Genomic DNA, 20202 nt, shown 5'->3' with positions numbered 1-20202 from the left:
AATTGTTTTCCGTTGTATGCAACTATATCATTTGAGACTTGTTGTTACAGTAAACGAATAGTTTTGTGTAAAGAAACTGGTGGAAAGGAAACAATATTACTTTTGTATAAAAATTTAAACTAATTACATTATTAGATAAATACATTTTATTCCATTTGAAACAGATTTACTTTTCTCGACAATTTTGGAAGATAAAATTTACTCATAATTATACACGTTATATTGTCGAAGCAAGACATCCACCCGGCGCTGCTTTTCGAACATGAAGGAATTTATGTCCATGTCATTAACTTAAATAAGAAAGAAAGTGATGGACCATTTGTAAGGTTTTTACCAAGCTTTAACATTGTATTTTTGTTTCGAGAAAGAGATTGTTCCTCCTTATTTTTATAAGTTGAAATGATCACCATCTTCTGTGATTTTATTATTTGCTTTTTATATTTTTTAGAATTTCTACGATATTACGTAAAATCATACATAAATTGAATGAATTTAAAAAATGTAATGTTATTAAATATAAATTGCCAATTCAATTGTAGGGTGAAAATACGAAAAAGAGTGTTGAAATTACACAAATTGAAACTTACGGACAACTACAACTGCCAATAACTCATACGATAAAATGTAAATAATATTTATTACACATTTACTAAATATGCAAATATATCAAAGGGGATATGTTGACACGTTGCCTTTTTTACGTTTATTGGCAACGGCGCGTGGCACGTAATTATGGAAAAATCTGAATTTTGGCACTCGTCCCCCTCGGTGCTTTTAATCTGTAAATGCGTTTCGGCTCATCGTATCGCATCATGACCTCACGGTAACATTTTATCCGGTCGCGTTGACTTTACGCATACTAAATCGGCTTTATACGCGACTTCTGCAAACACGCTCAAACCGCGGGGACTTGTCAAAACGCATTCGTTCGTATGTGCACGAACAAATTTGCACGATCCTTCAACGGTGTCAGCGCTGATAGAGCTGTGGCTTTAGAAGATTGCAATCAACTTTTCTGTGTACCTTGCCACCAGCGATACGCGTTGATATGTAATCGTTGCACTATACATGTCGAAACCAACATCTATACCAAACTTGTGCTTATCGATCGTTTTTAAATTAATACAATTGTTACGGTTGCATTCAATTTCTACCGAAAGAGTGATGAATCTACTTTATTATTTCATATATAAAGTAGTATTAATCATTCGCGGGAAAATAGTCAATAGAATACATTTCGACTACGTTCTGAATCTTTCAGAGAATGTTATTTTTATAAGTGGTTATTAAAATGAAACAATTGATTCATTGAAATCACTGATATTTTAATTACGAAGTTTTCACTCTAATTTTAGTGATTATTTATGCGAATAAAATCTGAAGAAGAATCGCAACAGAATCGAAACGTAAAATAAATTTCTATTGTTTTCCTTTCCATGATTTTATATGCACTTTATATGCCATTGGGTATTGAATGTTAATATTACGTTAAAAATTAACTGTAACATGGTAGATAGTTATATTTTACTTCCTAAATTACGTTGAAACACGTAATCAATTTTAACATGTTTTTCGAGACTGCCTTATTTTTACCTAAAAGCATTAAATAGAACTCTCAATGCATACGCAGGATTTCACTAACCGATGAGTTATTACAGGAAATCCTTTTTTAAATTTCACTAATTATAGAAACCCAATTAATAAATGATTAACAATTACATGGGCGACATAAATACAAACAGTGGGTGCAGTATTCATCTAAAATAAATCGAACGTTCTATCCAGAGATGGAATGAGATTCGATATGCAGTAATGAATATCAAACAATTCTGTTAATGTGCTTCCGCGAGATTCGTTTAATTCAGCTGTTATCCAAACATACATTGACATAACACACAAATATTTGTCTATAATACTTCAAATTTAGCGATAAAGCATTGAAGAAATACTTTTAATATACATAAAACATTTAATATTATTTGTTGAACATTATCAAAAATTCTCATGTACAAATGCTGCCGAATAAACCGGTTATAGTGACAAACGTAAGCAACGAATACAGTCTAAAAATGTTTAAATGTAGTAACACTTAATTACAACACTTACCATTTTTACTTGTCATTGTTAGCTATTATAGACATTTCTCATAAATCTCTGCCGAAGATTAAATAATTGTCTTACCTGAAACAAGAAAATGGTAGCTAGTAAATTATACTACATTTGATTAATTTTCGTAATATTAATTATTACATTAATTATCAAGTCAATTTATAGTACACAGTTATAGAATTCACGTAATTAATTTTGATTTGCTCAAATTACAGTATAGATTCACAATTATCGAATAATTGAAATTCATGTAATATACGTAAGAATTCCAATTCGTGCATATTTGCTGATTTTGATATCTGTTAGTCGTCAAATATTCAATTTTGTATTGTCTACATTATAATACAAATAAAAATTTATGAAGAACACTAGTACTATTATCCTTCTAATAAAAAGAAAAGAGTAGAAGTTGGACATTTATTTATTCCACAAATTCACTAGGTAAGTTGAAAATGAAATATTCACCTTGATAATTCAAAGAATTCTTATTATTAGTTTAAATAAGAGTATCTAATGTTATTTGCTGGACGTCATTATCAATTCCAATAAAAAACGTTTGATTTATTCGTTGCAATGTGTGATTGGGATTATAATCGGATGATAAGTATTAGATATGTGTAAGAAACAAAATTATCTTTTTCATTATTAAAATTAAAATGAATTATTAACTGAAATTTCATCGAGGATAAACCTAAAATATAATTTTGAAAACATAAATACAGGTTTCAAAGATGAGAGATGTATATAGAAAGGATAATTAGACAAAGTAAAAGAAAAATGGTTGAAACAAAACAAATAATTGCGGAATGAAATAAGACGAGCAAAAAAGTAAATAATAATAAGTATAATATTGCACGATGGACTTTAGATAGAACATTGTATTTAAATGCAATATTGCAAATATAAATACAGGTTTTGAAGATGAAAGACGAATAATAAAGGTAATAAAAAAAAATAATGGAAAGCTATTAACGGCTGAAACGAAACGAGATACTTGTGAAAAATGCCTATAGAAATATACAAGACGAACAAAAAAATGAACAATAATAAATCTTAAAATATTCCACAATAATATCATTAAAAATAATCAATCGTAACTATTGGTTGTAGTAAATAATGATATTGTTGCAAGCACGGCACCGTGTCGGCTCGTCCAATTTAACAAATGGCACGCTGAGAAAACGAACGTTCTTTCAGTGCTCCAACAAACTTATAACACCGCATCTTCATAAAGATGGAAATTCAGTTCTACGTCGAACCATTTGTTTCCAGCGCGGAACACGGACGAACCCGAAAAATAATGAAATTCTTTCATTCCCGATTCTTATTCGCGAGTGGGAGCACTTGGCGTCGTCGCTTTATTGCGCCTGTACGTCAGGTAAATATCACTCGGGGAGCTTGCACGCGTAAACAGAACAGCACTCCAGCAATCCTTAAGCCTGCCTTCTGTTTTACAGCACTCGATCTTGCACGGGAGGGGGGGGGGGGGGGGGAAAACGTTCGCAAAACTCATTTCGTCGTGCTAATACACCGAACTTTTCTGTCGGCCTCGTAAACCTCGACGCAGCGTTATTCCGCGTGGCACTAAACTGGCACGGAAACTTGCGAGCGGGGTCCTCGAGGAGAAAGCGTACCAAACGCAAAAGAAATGGCTTTTAGGACTTTCGTGACTGATCGTCGGCTGTTTCTGAACGTTGCCGTCCAAATGGAACTTATCGCAAGTTTGTTACCCATGGTAGTGAATGAAAAGCGTAAGATAGAGTGCTGGAAGCTAGAGGAAGGTTAAGTAGATCTCTTTCGCTTCAAAGTTTTTTATTTTCTATTTTAATACTAAATTTACCAAGGTCGACGTAGACTAATTATACATATAACTGTATGTTTATAATTAATGGCAGAAGAAACAAAGTAATTTATTAATAAAACGAGATGTTTTTTGATCCGATGCACATTTCTTAAGTTATCCGTGGTGGTGGATTAAAATGAAACACTCTGTATATATATACATGTACTATATACGCATAAATATTATAATAATAATAATAATAATAATAATAATAATAATAATAATAATAATAATAATAATAATAATAATAATAATAATATATGTATATATATTATTTATTTCCGTTTAGTTATTCACTCATAAATTTATATTCTCCCATCTAGATTGCGTTATTGAGTTAAGTTTTCTTAAAAAAACTAAAAAACTACGGGACCGAATTAGAACAAAATCTAATCAGCTCTAAGTTATATTGATACACAACGATTGCATCATTGATCATTTTGATCTTGCTATTAGAAGCTTCTATAAACGCATAACAATAAGCTTCAAAAGACTAAAAAACGTTCGAAAAACGTTACGGAAAGATACATGGTGGCATCAATCAGTCTCACTGTCGACAATCGCTCGTTTCACATCATTAATGCAATCTGTATCGTGGTCGAACTTTCGCGTAACGAGTACCGCTACCGGAGCATAAATGGATTTCACGCTCGTCGCTATTTAATTACCGGAACCCTTTTTCCTCGTTCCAGTTAATTCGAAGTCCCTTGCGAAGGGCGTTGAGAGACGATCTGGCTTGGGTACAGAGACGCGAGCCTTAAATACAAGACAAATTTCAGTGGATTTAAATTTATCACGGTTAAAGGCCTAACGCGGCACTTTGCTACCCTCTACGTTAGCGCATTTGCCATCCCTTTCTCCGGCTTTGAAATTTTTTACTCTCACCCAACCATTTGAATTTCATTTTTCTCTCATTTTTTCCTAATTTTTCACACATCTTTTCAACGTTTCAGTTATTTCTTCCCGACCGAAATATCAATTTCCCTCAAAAATAATTCCACCGCGTGAATTTGTGTATCGCTCACCCCTCATACCGTCTCTTACCCCTCAATTTTCCATCGTCTCTTACTCTCTCAATTACGGTACGCACACGTAGGTACGCACAGAGCCGGATCGTTACTCTGTGACGCCCAAGCTTTTTCGGGGGTGCTCACGGCTCATAGAATTTATACGGTCTTCCGCATCAGCACTTTAGGACATTTTGCAGATTAGGACATTTCGCGAGCAGCGTACCCGCCAAGGCGAAACGAAACAGCAGCTACTTTGGATTCATTAAAGAGACCCTTCCTGCTCGAGCGGCCGGGCGCACGTTCCCCTTTACCTTTTCGTTTCATACGATACCAACCCCGCGTCACTCCACCCCAATTTCCTTCGAGACCGATGAAGAGAGTTTCACTGTGTCGGAATGTACATCCCCTTTGTTCCACTCCCGTGGACCTATACTCGCCTGTTATTTGTCAGTGTGGCCTCTCTGTCTCCACACTGTGAGGCACAACTTTAAACAATATTATATCACTTTTGAGGCGTTATAGATCTGTCAAATCTTCGCACGCACAATCTTCAATCAATTTAATTTGATATTATATAAAGGTAAATGAAACGAGAATCTTAAGAACCAATAGAAGAAGCTTCTTTGCAGAAATAGACGAAGATTCATAACAAGATTGTTAAATAATTTCTATTTTATGAAACCTCTATTCGGAAAGTTCTATATATTGTACATATTAAATGTATGAATTTAAATTTGAATTTTAAATACATTTTTCTAAGAGAACGATAAGTTCTGACCCATAGTTTCTTTTACAAGTAGAACACGATACAGTCATACAAAATTTGATCTTCAAAATGATGGAAGTTAAATAAAACGAGAATCTTAAGAACCAATAGAAGCTTCTTTGCAGAAATAGATGAAGATCCATAACAAGATTGTTAAATAATTTCTATTTTATTAACCGACTTCGAAAAAGGAGTAGGTTATTCAATTCGACATGTATATATTTTGTTTCTTTAAATATCTATTTGGAAAGTTCTACATATTGCACATATTAAATGTATGACTTTAAATTTGAACTTTAAATACATTTTCCAAGAGAACGGTTAAGTTCCGATTGATAGTTTCTTTTACAAGTTTAACACTGTCGATGAGTAGAACACGATGCAATCATTTCTGAACTTCTTTCTATATCTGCAATAATATTTCATCAAATTAAACATATATTCTTCACATGTCTAATTATAAAAGCATATCTTACACAAAATATTCCAAATATTTTGTACAAATTAGTATACAAATTTTACAAATATTAATTGCAATATTTGCTTGCACATACAAAATTAGTTATAATATTTACAGGTAATTTCTTAGTCTTTTTCTTTGACACCTGCAACGTTAATGAAACATAATTGTTAAAAATAGATAACAGAAAAAAGAATGCTAATATTTATAATTTACATTAAGCTATAGGGAGCAGAATATGAATACTTTGTTACATAAATTTATAACGAGGAATAAATTTTGTTTGATTTTCACTAAAAGTTCAATATAAAATGTTTTCAAAATAAAGTATGCACAAAGAAAACTAAAATATACTTCGAATTGTCTCTCATTTTCTACATGCTTGTCTTGCAAGTACTCTTCACCGTCTACATAATTCAAGCTAATATTAATTTACAGGCAATTTTCAAATGTCGTTATTCCCCTTACCGTTACATACATTCGCCAAAGTATGTTTCATTAGTATATTAAAAGGGCCACAAAATTAATAGAAAACGTAACAACATGCTCCTGCAGACTACACTGGATTAAATAACAAAATTCCTCGAGCGTCATTTATTATGTACATACCATAGCACCGTAACTTTACTCTTTTCTAAATTACATCGTCTCTTTAGAAACCTCTTTAGTTTCCCCGATGCAAATTCCACGGTCCTCGAAATTCAAATAAAACTCGTTACAGGAAACCGTGACACGTATGAACGCTAATCGTCCAGAAGCAAAGAATCATCATTGTTTCAACTAGCGCTGCTTCAGGCATGAGCTAATCCGAGAACAGGAGGGCAAGAAAGACACGACTCCCGGCTACTTCAATTACCTTTCCCGCGCATGTGAGACGATGGGACGGTTCCGAGAACTTTTATGTATATTCATTATTTTTATACTTGCCAGTTAGCTAGGAATATATGAATTTAAGAGACGAGGACCAGGGGGTCGAGGGCGGTCCGCAGGTAGCCGGTTAAAATTTTAATCAAGACTTTTATGTCGGCGAGGCTACAGCCTCGAAAGAGGCACACGAAGGAGGAGCTTGCCTATCCGTAGCAGCCAGCATCCCCTGGCAGCTTCTTTTCCTCGTAAAATGCATATTGGATATTTTTATGGTCGCGGAAGGGGTCTTTCGAGAGCGATTAGTTGTTTTTAGGAGCATCAGCTTTAAGGGGAGGTAGTTCACTTTCGGCAAATCCGGCCACTTCGCTGCCACGAAGAGGGAAGGGTAGCAGTCAACTACTCCACCGAGGTGTCACACGTGCTCGTGTGTATGTACCTTGGTGTATTCGTCTGCCACAGACTTTAGAGGGATTAGCAAAGCCCTGGATGTTAAAATTTGTTGAAGATACTCCAGCCAACCGATGTACCGCAACAAAATTATTCAGAAGAATTTTGTAATTCTTCAAATGCGCGTAAATTTATCAATTTTCATTGTGTCGAGACACTTCTTTTTTATTTTTTTACGTATTTATTTGTACTTATAAAAACGTTAATGCAAAATGGATGGGATCCATTACTGGGAACGCTTAACTATTTTTTCTTTAAAATTTGAATGTTTGACTTTTTTTTTTCTAATGATCTGAAGCAATTTGAAGAAAAAAGAAGTCTGCATTTTTTCTATCGGGTTATGCTATTTAGGAGTTATTCGAACTTTTTGCAAGGTACAGTGAAGTCCTAAAGTACAGATAAATGCTACAAACTAAAAAAATTATCTTGTTACAACGTAAGTTTGCAGAACTGCAAGGATAACCCTACAGTGTAACATATTTTTTATCATAATTTCTCCGTTCCTAAATAAAGTCCTTTGATATGTTTAATGGTATTAGTTTAAACTAACACAATACTACCTACAAAGTTTCAAAAAAAATCCTGTGAGTTTTGTAGGATTTATATATATTTTTCAAAAGTTGGACTACAACTGTTGGAATACAACAATATTTTCACTATAAATAAAAAAATGTAGCACAAAAGGTTTGTAATTATTAATATCTTCATTACTTTTTTAAAAGTAATCTTGATTATCTTAAATTTAAACTTTGAATCAAGCGAATAAAAAAAATGGAAAATACTACGATAGTGTTTCAATTTTTGAAGAAATCCGTGTTTCCTGACGATTACACGTTCTAGAGTAACACAAACGAATGGTTACACTGTTTTGCCAAGGGATTCAGTCACCGCGACATAAGCATCGAAGTTCGTCACTCGCTTCTTAGTTACCGGCCCGAGCAGGACCACGAAATTATGGCGGATAAAACGCGACGTCGTCGCCGGGACAACCGGCGGATGACTATATGGGATAGAAATGGTGGCGTTCCAAACGAAACGAGTGACTAGGAAACGCTGTCTTGGCTTGGCTGTTTCCTGGCTTCTCCCGTGTTATGCACCAACAGTTCAGGCTGCGTTTAATCAACTGAGCATCGCACTCCAATTGTGCGGCTGCCGGTTTCTGGCTTCGCCTACACCGGTGTGACGTCTCCTAAACCAGCGGAGCTATGCATCCAAGATGGATTAAACTTTTGAGATATATGCCACTTGTTCCAAGGACGATGTACGAGTTCGCGCTGGGAAGGAGGGAATTAATTATGTTGGTTCCTCGTACGATTCAGCTCGCTAGCTGGAAATGGCTCGTATTAGCTCCGCGACGCGTTTGATCGTCGCCGAAAACTATCACACGACTTTGAAATCATGAGCGTTGGCACGATTAAGTTCACTGCTTGACTTTGACAGCGTGTGTGTATAGATTTTTATGTACATATTATTGGTACAAGCGGTGACTTTTTATGTGTGACTTTTCCGAATGTCGGTGTGGATATGTTACGCAACGTTTATTTTGTAATATTAATATTATTATATTAGTTAATAAAACATATGGTAGATGCATTATGTATGTAGGATACGGGATCGACGGATCAGGCGGAAGTGAAGTAGGTCTTTACTATAAATAAAAACAAGAATATATTTAATATAGATGGATAATAAAAATCCTTGCACGTTAATAGGCTCTCGATGACTGACTGTCCAACAACTTACTGTCTTTCAGCTTTCGCCGCTTAATCCTCTAAAAATAAGAGATACACTTCTAGACAAAAATAACTTTCTTGATTAAAAAAAGAAATCACGGTTTGGTTTACGAAACTTATGACTTGTGTGAGATATTTACAGTCTGATCCTCAAAGCCATATGTTTAAAGCTTATACAAATTTTAAAAAGTTCATACAAAAATAATTTGATATTATTAGTAAAAGAAACATTGGAATCGTTCTTTATTTTATACATTTTGAAAACAACGACTAAAGTATGCTTAATTTTTTGATCGTCACACCAAAAAGATCCCTTAATCTTAAACGTCACTTATTTACAAAGTATTGATATTTCAAAACAAAATTTTCTAATATTTATTTTCGTCTAAACGACAGATATTTGCAGCAACCAGTTTCAACATTTCTTTGTACTTGCCAGTCGTGAGTGCGTTAATAAAAAAAAATACAAGCCCTTGGAATATCCCTTAAAAATACAGTCATTATCCGAAAAAGATTCATCATCGTGTTCTCGAGTTAGCCCGGATAATTGAGGATCCACTATCTCATCATCTCCGTCTTTCGAAAACAAACAGCAATTCTACGGTCCGCTGAACCGAACGGTAATCCACTTGCGCGGTACGTGAAATTCTGACCAGCTTTCCCGGTTTCTTTCGTCTTTTATACCTCGTTACGGCTGTCCCATATTTCGTTCCATTCAGCCGCTATCCGTGTCCATTCGTTTCTCAACCTCTGAATGCCCGATACGAAATTACGAGCCACCACTGTTCCCTTTCTGCGTTTGTGGCTATCAGTCACTATTTACAGGAACGATTCACGTCTCACCGTTTCACTGAACTACATACCTTCCATTGCGACTTTTCCCCTCCTTCGGAATCTACTTTTTCTCTGCTTTCTTTTACCCGATGTTGTCCGTGTCTCTGTCTCCCCTATTTTCTTTTGACTTCGTCGACATCCCTTTCGTGGCTCGTCGAAGTCGAAACAAGTCTAGACGACGGAAATTCGAAGCATCTTTCGCTTCGATAAAATTGCTAGAAAGTAAGTGACCGATGAGCTGTAGGTACACTGCGTATTAAAAGCTCTGGCAAACCAGTGTTATGAATTGCAAGATAACATAACTTTAAATGTTTCTTTAAATGTTTTCTCTATGTTCTACCATAGCCTTGTGACAACAACGTGTAACCACTATATCCATGTTATTTATTTTCTGTTTTCATTCAATGCTTTCAAAATAACATTATTTTAAACTTTCATCCTCATTTGTGACATCCGGTAAATTCTTCCTATATCCTGTCTCGCAAGGGTTCGTTCGGTCAGTATCAGTATTTATTTCAAGTGTTTCAATTATACAGCCATAGTTATTGCATCAACACTTTCTTCTTAATAAAACATTCATCACAGTACTATGTACCGCTCTCAGTCTTCTTTTCTTATCCAGTTTTTAAGTAAAATACAATAGAAACTTATTATCTATCTTAATTAGTGATGCGCACGAGACGAAATAAATCTTCTAACACTTGTAACTTGTAATTACTACTTGTAACAGTATTCAGTATTCAGTATTCAGTATACGATTAAACATTAATAACAATTACGTTCGTTCCACCATTTTTCTTACATACAATCATACTTTATCTTCAATCATAAATATGAACGTAAAATTATAAACTTGGTATTCATAAAGCATTCCTCTTGTTATTTTTATAAACAGAATTTATCCTTTTAATAACATTAATACTTCGCGATACTTTTAAATAACTATGTGTGATTAGTACTGTTGGTACAACGCAAAGCATTTAAACTCTGTGTACTATGCAATTTTACACTTTTATTTACTTGCCCTGTAAAATTGCAGTTACCTGTGACAAAATTTTTCTAATTAAAAGGATACGTGTGCAAAAGGACTAACATAGTTTTCGGCATACTATTCTGTCCCATCGATGGATGTTTATATTTCGACTGAAACGAAATTCTGTTGTTTACTGATGCGCGCGGAATAAACAAGAACTTGTTATAGCTTCGGCTCGTACGATATAAATTTTTCGTGGAAAACGTTTCGCGGTAGTTTCGAGTTTAGCGTTTGCTTACATTTGCCATATTTAACAGACTCGCTGCCGCTCGGATATCTGCTCCAGTTTTACCGAACTTTTTAAATCGTTAGCATTGGCCAACAGAAAGTTCGATCACCTATGAGGAAATAGATAGATTCAGCGACCTATATTTTTACAACCTTTGGAGTTTCAAACTCGCGTTAAACTTCTAACTTGTAGAAAGAACAATCAAATGCGCGTTTAATAAAACCGGGAATTTTGTAAGTTAATATAATCGAATCGAGGTAATTGGTATTATTTATAGTGTGTCTATCTCTTTATCAATATTTTTAATCACGTGCGAGTAAAATTTAATCGAATTTAATTCAATATTATTAATGGTTTTTAAGGAATAAGTTTTCAAATCGTTCAATTGATTGCATTTAAACCAGTTAATATGTTCATTATAATTATGATCAAGCTTACAATGACAATCTGTGGATTAATTGTTAGGCTTCACTGGCTGTAGCGTAGAATATTTCAAATATAATCCTCTTTTTGTTTTCGTATGTGATTCTAACACATTTTTAATAAATTATCTATTATTGTTTCCGTATTTATGGAGTTATATGTTTAATTGTCTTTTAAGTTTGCATTACTTCAGTTATTCTTTACTTCGTTACCATTTCGATTTTATCTTTTCTTCTCACGATATTCCTTTTATAAAATTTGAAGCGAGTAATCAGTGACCAAAATATTGTCTTTTGTTTAATTGAAAAATAAAATTATTCCGATTGTTCCACGAAATCAAGAAAATGTACAATACAAACTTCTTCAAATAAATTGAGATCTGCCAATGAATAGGTATTCTTCTTTTTGAAACTATAAAAAAAATAAATAAAGGATTATCATTTAATAGAAGTAGTTAAAATGTAGGATTTTAGGGTCTAAAGTTAAACAACGAAAAGAAGAAAGATATAGTGCTATTCGATACTCAACAAATGTAAAGCATACCAAAGCAGAGACAAAGAAATGACCTGCAAACAGACTGAAATCGTCTTCTGACGTGCGCCAATCATGAAAATAGGTCAGTGTAGAACTTCAAACGTAAAGGTAAAGCAAACCTCTTCATACAAATTCATATTTGCCATCGGATAAGTCTTCTCTTGCCTGAAGGTAAAAATAACAAAATTGTAGAATCTCCTAGAAATAGCTAGGGCAAAGTTGAATGAAAAAAACCTGTCATGCTATAAAACTCCAAGGCTTTAAATTGAACAACGAAAAGAGGAAAGATACCGTAGTTTCGATACTCAACAAACGCAAAGCATACCAAAGAAATGAGCTGCAAACAGACTGCAATCGTCTTCTGACGTACTCCAATCATGAAAATAGGTCTCTCCATACAAATTCATGTTTGCTATTAAATATTTCTTTTCCCACCCGAAAGTACGAATAACAAAATGCTTCCATCTTCTAGAAATATATCCAAAAGGAAAAGGAAAATACCTACCCCATTACATTCCACGGTTAAGGGTTTAAAACCAAAAGAAGAGAAGTACGTCACACCCAATGCTTATCAAACAGACAGCATACCACGGTAAAACGAAAACACGCAAACGAACCGCGATTTACTCCTACACAATGGCGGCCAGTAATCGTTTCAAAACTGAACTCGTTAACCCTAATGAACGTATTCGACGGTAATACGTAGACGCACAGAGCGGCACACGCGATCGCATAATGTCTCTTCTTCCAGAGACCCCGTTTAATCGCGCCGCCGCGGGAAAGATAAACATAGTTCGGGGCAGCAGAGTAAATTCCGCATGACATAAAGCAAATCACGTGTCCCCGCCGACACGAGCCGGAGAAATGGTGGATTTATTAATCGAAATCACGGGAGGGAGGGAGAGAGGGAGGGGGAGGCGCGTGAATTTCTGGCATAGCGATCAGCTCCTGATTGAGTCGGCGGAGGCCGTAACAATTTGCGTGGACGCTTTCAATCCTAATTGAGAATATTGCTGGAAATTGGCAGTAAATTGATGCGTATCGTAGAAGCCAGCAATTCCCGACAGTTAATTAACCGGATAAAGCTCCGGCGCGCTCTTGCATTTACGCTGATCCTTGTTACTTGGTTGCTCGCATGCTACCCCACTCCACTTTTACCCTGTTTGCCGGTTCGCCTCATTGCCTGGCTGTTTCCTTGCTTGCTTGCTTGCTTGGTCATCTGCCGAACACGGGAGAAACGATTGCTAACCCGGAAGTACGTATCCGTGAAACGTAATACGTACCTACCGTTTGCGCTGCGGATACGCAAATCCATCGAGATTCGTTACACGCCTCGATAATTATTGTGGTGTACGCCAAGCGCGAAGAAACATCGACCTTTGTAAATACACTTAAGGGTTCTGCCATGTAGGACTGAAAAAGTAGGTAATATTTGCGAATTTTGGAAAAAAAAACTGTTGAACGGATTTAGTTGAAATTTGTCAAGTTTTTTCATTGTACCCTTCAGTATTATTAAAAATTGTTATGAGGCTGCACGAACCTGACTAAATATGGAACTAGGATTATGGCTGTATCTGTTACCGTTCTTTTTTCATTTAAATAATTCCTTGCGATTTTTGGACGAAATTTGAATTTTTCCTTACAAAAGGCTGCCATTTTAACAGGTTTCCATTTTTCTGAATTGTTCTAGTTCCATAGATAGCCATGTTCATGCAGATTAAGAATCCCTATTTTTTTTTGTCTTTCAGATAAACCGTAGGACACTTTCCTTCAACGCCAGCACGATCCGTTTTTTCTCAGCATTCTGCGATCGACGCTCTACACATACACATTTTTTTTTGAACAGCCTCATAAAAATTTTTAATAATACTTAAGGGTACAATGAAATATCTTGGCAAATTTCAAATAAACCCGTTCAACAGTTTTTTTTTTTTTTATATATATATATATATAAAAAATTCGCAAATATTACCTACTTTTATATTATATATATTTTATTTTTGCATACACAATGCATCGATCAATTTGTTTCTTAAACATTTTTCATTCACGGCTTTATTTATGTTTGTCTAGAAACATACAAAAATATAAAATTAAAAATTCCACAAAAAGTTGTAAAATTGTATTTATTATAGTTACAAAAATTATATACCCTACTGCACGCCCTACTAGATCAGACATGGGCTGACCACGTACGGGTGCAGGTCCTCACTCTACTTCTGAATGCCGGCTCCGTTCGGGCCACTTATTACTCTTTCAAATCTACTCCGATTTGACAACGAAAGCGTAATTGAAAAAATCTGATTTTTTGGGGATCTGTTAATAAAGCATTCGCGCATCCGATACCATGAACGGCGTTGGCGTGGGATTGCTCGTTCACCCTGCAGATGGGCCTGAAGTTGGGGGTAGGTTTTCCCCCAAAAACGACATTTTTGTATTTTATTGCCATTCACGTAGGAAAAAGACATCAAAACTGTGTCAGCACGATGCCCTAGACTGTAGGACATGTAATCCACGCACCGTGACAACGTTTCAACCCTTACACTTGGGGGTGGACCACTCCTAACTCTGGGGCCACTTCCTTTAGCTCCAGGGGCAGTGTTCGAAACGGGACCTTCTCGGCAATCAACCTTAACATATCGAGAACAAATATGGTGTATTTTATCGCCCTCCGATGTGTGGAAGTGTTCCCTTACGAAGGGGGTTGAAAATTTGAGAGCTGTTCCACCCCCCCAAGGGGTGCCTATGGGGTGCACGGTATGGGTGATGGCATTTTCTGAATCAGGGGAGTCCAGAGAATGCATCGGGCCCAAAATCGAGACCGTCGTCCAAAAATTGTTGATTTTAGAGGGGGTGGGGGTTTATGAGGGGTGGGTTTGTCCGAGAGTAATTTCAAGGGGTGCATTTTGTAGAGGGCATCAAACAGAGTCGCCCTGAATGTTTTTTTAATTTTTTCAACCCCTTCTATCATCTCTGGCACTTTTAGAAGTGACGTTTTTCGACGCGCCCCCCTTCGAGGGGGTGAATTAACCCCTTCGCGTCAACCCTCGCCAATGCAACTTTACACACGCCTAGGGGACACTTCAAAAGTACTCCTCACACAGTTTCATTTTAATCGGTTGAAAACTCCGCTAGTTGCGACAGTTTGAAAAAGTGTCCCACTAATTGTTTGAAGCAGTGTATTTCCACATACAAAATTCAATTAATAGTTTTTATGAACTCACAAGTGAAATTTGGAGATAACATTTTAGTATACTTAGATACAAGGAAACAATAAAATATAAATAATAGGAACCTGGTGGTTCAGGTTTATATGATGATTAAAAAAATTTATCAATATTTAATGATTCGAGCTAATTTTTATTTGAAAGAATAAATAAAGAACAAGTTTGAACCAAACCGAAACATTCTTATTTTTAAGAAATAATTAAACTTTTCTTTTTTATTTAACGAATATTGTCTTATAGTTTGTTAGAAAATATGATTTTTTTATTACTCAGAGCAATTCTGTGTTTTGGCCATTCTTGTGGTCATTCTCAAATACATTTCAAGTAACGACAACAAATGCAAAAATATAATTCACTAACGGTACAATAATACAAGATCGAAATATAGTAAAACTACAACAATAATATATAACAAAATATAATCAAATCACAACAATGCTATCAACAAAATATAGTTAAGTTAATATATATAATCCATAACATAAACATTGGTTAATGTCAATTTAAACGATAACCAGGGCGCGGAACTACCGAAAAGTCAATTGAACTGGAAAACCGCTGATCGCGAGCCTCGGTTCTAATAATCGAGAAGCAAGTTTTCATCCTGGGAGTGGATGACTACATTCAATTTCGAAGCGGTAATTCGAAAATTACCAATCAGCGCGTCGTGGCTTTTATTGCTGAACCACCGGTTACTCATTATCAAGATTTATGCGTTTAATATCGTTGCACTTGTATTAAACAACGAGATTCGGTCGCTTCCCCTCTGTTACAAGCGAACCCCTGAACCAGTGAACGCGTTCGGAATACTCTGTTTTGGGGTGGCAAGGGCGAGGAGGGAATAAAAGGGATAAAAAGGGGACGAAAAGCTACAGAACTGAGGCAAAACTTGTGCAGAAAATGTGAAGAGGATAGAGTATTTCTGCTGCTAAAAAAGTTTGTGTAGCCGATCTTGTGTCAAGAAATATAATATTTACATTCCATCACACATATTTTAATACTATATTATAAAAGATTGATTCACCTTTAGTTTTTAATGAACCTTCTTATTATTTTTGAAAGATTCTGTAATCTAATGGAATTTCTTCGCGATTATTAATTAACACGTATTACGTTTGATATGTCAAAAAATAAACTATGTCTGAAAAAATAATACTTTCTTTAGACAGTGTTATTCTTGTCTCTAAAGACTAAGTAATATGTTCTTATAGTTTTAAATTGTTTCACTTCTGACAGTAGTCATAAAATGTCAAAGCTTTTAATGTAAGTAAAATAACAACTGAGGAATCCAGTCTCTACGAACATGCCATACCATAATTAATAGAGTTGAGTAATTAGTGTTCGGTTTGATTTAAATTCTCTCAGTAATGAGAGAAAATAATTTGTATGCAATGAATTACAATAAGACTAACGGGGAAAAGCAGAATGGTAAAATCAGTATGTATTCATTAATTTTTTTAAATAATTACTTACAAGTACTCAAAAGTTGATAAAAAAAGTAATAAACAAATTTCTTTCGAATAGTGTGAGCGTGGGTTCAAATTAAATATAAAAATACATTACTTAAGGTAAAGGTGCCAGTAGTTGACCATGTACTAATAATTAATCATTGTATAGAAAAATATAGAAAATAATATTTTTATAAGCTGTGCATCTTTTATGAAAGTGAACCTCGGATGCCACGCCGTCTGTTGGTTAAATTTCAAAACAGTTACATGCAAAGTGAAGTATGCATGGTAATAACGGACGTCTCGATATATTTTTATTTCCTTAAAATTTCTGTTTTAACCAAAACAACACGATTCATAATCTTTTATGACAATATTGACTTGACTATTAACATATGTCAGTGTGCTCGTCTAATTTGACATCATTATCCCTCACATACGTAAAAAAGCTGAGGTTCAACTAAATAACTGTTTCTAACTTCGCCTCGATCGTAGATAATCGTAAGCATCCCGATGAAAGGATAAAGCGAGATTAAAAAGGGGTGGTAAGAATGAAACTGAGCACAGCAACGACAAAAAGTGGACACGAAAAACGGAATATAAAACGTAGGGAACACGCGAAGTCGATGAAAAGGCGAGAAAAAGATTACAGAGACAATAAGCGCGCGGATACGATCAAAAACCGTGGAAAAATAAAGGAAGGAGTGGGGCGCGAGAAAAATAAGAAACGGACATAGCGAGTGAATGAAAGGAGGGTGAAAATTATGGGATGAACGGGAGAGCAGAGGGAAGCTGAGCGAGATGGCAAATTGGCCCCATGTGTGTTTGCTCAGCCGCGGAGAATAATGTACACACACGGAGGCGTTAATGAGATTTAAAAATAATGGTGATTACCTGCATTACTCAGGTATAACCCAGCGTGGCGGGGATGCGCCATAGCGCGCCACTGACTCGATGGCGGTAATTCCGCGTTTTTCGTCCTTTGTCCTACGCGTCTGATCCGTATACGCCTGTCCTTTCCCTTCTCACCCAGTGTATATAGGGTGATTCTAAAGATTGGGGTAAGCTATAATTGTTTGACGAAAGGCACAGTGCGGAATAAGTGGACAAAATTCAATATTAGTATATATATCAAAATGTGAGGCAGATTTCTATCGTAGAAAATGTGTGTCAGCGTGGAAATTGTTATAAATAATCATGTATCCATAATATCGTCATTTATAATCATTCATAATCATAATATAATCATTTGTATCCATAACACAATCTTTATCTTTAAACAAACATACAGGCAAAACGGCAAAAAATATCCTGAGTTCTCAACATATTTGGATAGATTATTTGTTATATTTTAAGAAACTTATATGTTTTCTTGCAAATACTTGAAACGTTCGGTTTTATATCATTTTTAATAAGGGACCGTACTGTTGGTGTAGGGTCGCAATTGGAAGTTAAAATCGGCCAAAATGAAGAATATTGTGTTAAATAACATATGGGTGTAACTTCTATTATTTATGAGAAAAAAATTCCTAAAGAATTAAAAATATTGACTACTAAAGCGACAATTTTACAATATTACATCCTGTATGATAATCATAATCTCATACATAGCGTTGGATTCATAATAAAAAAACGCTTTTACTGATCCAGAAATAAATCAAAATTTTCAAAAAATTTGGGGGGTATTGAAAAAATTTTGTTTTTTTTTTTACATTTCTTGGTAATGGTTTATAAGCCTCAAAAAATAGTGTAATGTTAGCTTGAACATTTTTTTGAAATCTCTAATCGTTTCCGAGCAAAAGTAAAAGGGGCGGCTCGGACAAAAGGGTTAATTTCTCCCTCAAAACGCAAAAGTCGCACGTACTATGGATGGTGGAATTCATAAGAAGGTCCTACAAACAAGTATACAAAGTTTCATCAAAATCGAGGTTTGTTAATTTTTTGTTAAATTTGTTAATTTTGTTGTGATTTTATTAATGTTTATGGTTAATTTTAATTTTTTTTGTGAATAAATAGCAATATATTTATATTAGTAATGAAATTTTGATTTTTTTCCACAATTTTGCTATTTGTCCGCACTGTGGAAGGAGTTAAATAATGTGGTCCAAAAGTTTTGCAAAAATAAAGCGATACAAAAATAGCAATCATTTCGCTATTTTGCATTGGTTCTATAAAACGGCTTTAGGGATGATAATGATCCTTTGAAACTCTGATTTTTTCCTGTAATTGTTCATATTAAATAAATGTTACAGTCTCTAATTATTCATAACACTGCAATGAAACAATACGAGATAAATTTGTTTTTCAAGAAATTACCCGTACCTCTCTTTGAAGTAAAAACTCTTTTTTCATAGTGGTATAAAATATTAGACACTGTGATACTTTGTATTTAACATTTTTTCAGTAGCACATATGATTTTAGAGATATGAGAAAAGTTATAGAAAATCGGAGATTCTTTGAAAAACTATTTTCTTCCTTGTAAACAATTTTTCACGCCACTGAAAAATAGTAATGTGTAAAGTTGTCTTTTAAAGGAAAATACAATCCTGTTGTTGCAGGAAGAAACACAAGCGTGGAATGTGAATTACTTTTGTTAATATAATTTTCTTAGTGCAAACATGCAAGTGTAATATGTAGATGCACTCGATATTTAAATGATACGTTCAATGATTATTAGAGTAAATCGTCGATAAATGTCATGAACTTAAGAATGCATCGCAACACTTACAAATTGAATAAAGTAAAGTAAAATATTTAATAACAATCACAATAAATGAGTACATACGTAATACTAAAATTGTATTTATTGTACATTGTATCAAAAGTAATACAATTGTTATAAATGTTTCTCAATTTCACCCAGAAATACTACCTCTACTTCTGCAAGAGAATTCACTTTGCTTACTATTCTAATTTTTTATCATTTCCTTTTTTTTTATTCACGTTAAGCTCCTTTATATTATACTTATACTAACCTTCTGTTATTGAAAAGAATTGAAAGAAGGAGCGAAACATTTAATGTAATAAAGTTGAACATTTGCATAGATTGTTATTTATTTACTTGATGTCCAATCAAAAAATATAATTGCTGTATCCACATCTACCCGAGTCATATATCAAAGATAATACTTTGGTTTCTAGCTAGCAATCCTAAAAACTAGGATCATAACTACACGACATTTGCAGAATAAATTTTCACAATTATCCGTGATTGTGTTGTCTGGAAGTTCATGCCTAT

The 20202-nt window shown here is 34.6% G+C and overlaps 1 protein-coding gene across 5 annotated transcripts in view; it reads right to left on the bottom strand.

Annotated features, from left to right (window-relative positions):
• Positions 1-20202, bottom strand: part of LOC128895376 (E3 ubiquitin-protein ligase MIB1) — a 417384-nt gene that overhangs the window by 116488 nt on the left and 280694 nt on the right. The window contains exon 10 of one of the 5 annotated variants that reach the window (XM_054157911.1): positions 2118-2181. The exons of the other annotated variants lie outside the window; for them this stretch is intronic. Within the exon in view, the coding sequence (XP_054013886.1) occupies positions 2178-2181 (4 nt within the window). The 3' untranslated portion in view covers positions 2118-2177. Of the gene's footprint in view, positions 1-2117; positions 2182-20202 lie in introns of those variants that run through there. 5 annotated transcript variants of the gene reach the window in all.

This window comes from Hylaeus anthracinus, unplaced genomic scaffold (genome assembly GCF_026225885.1).
Source record: "Hylaeus anthracinus isolate JK02 unplaced genomic scaffold, UHH_iyHylAnth1.0_haploid 5, whole genome shotgun sequence".
Lineage (NCBI taxonomy): Eukaryota > Metazoa > Arthropoda > Insecta > Hymenoptera > Colletidae > Hylaeus > Hylaeus anthracinus.
This window is presented reverse-complemented; position numbering and strand designations above follow the sequence as displayed.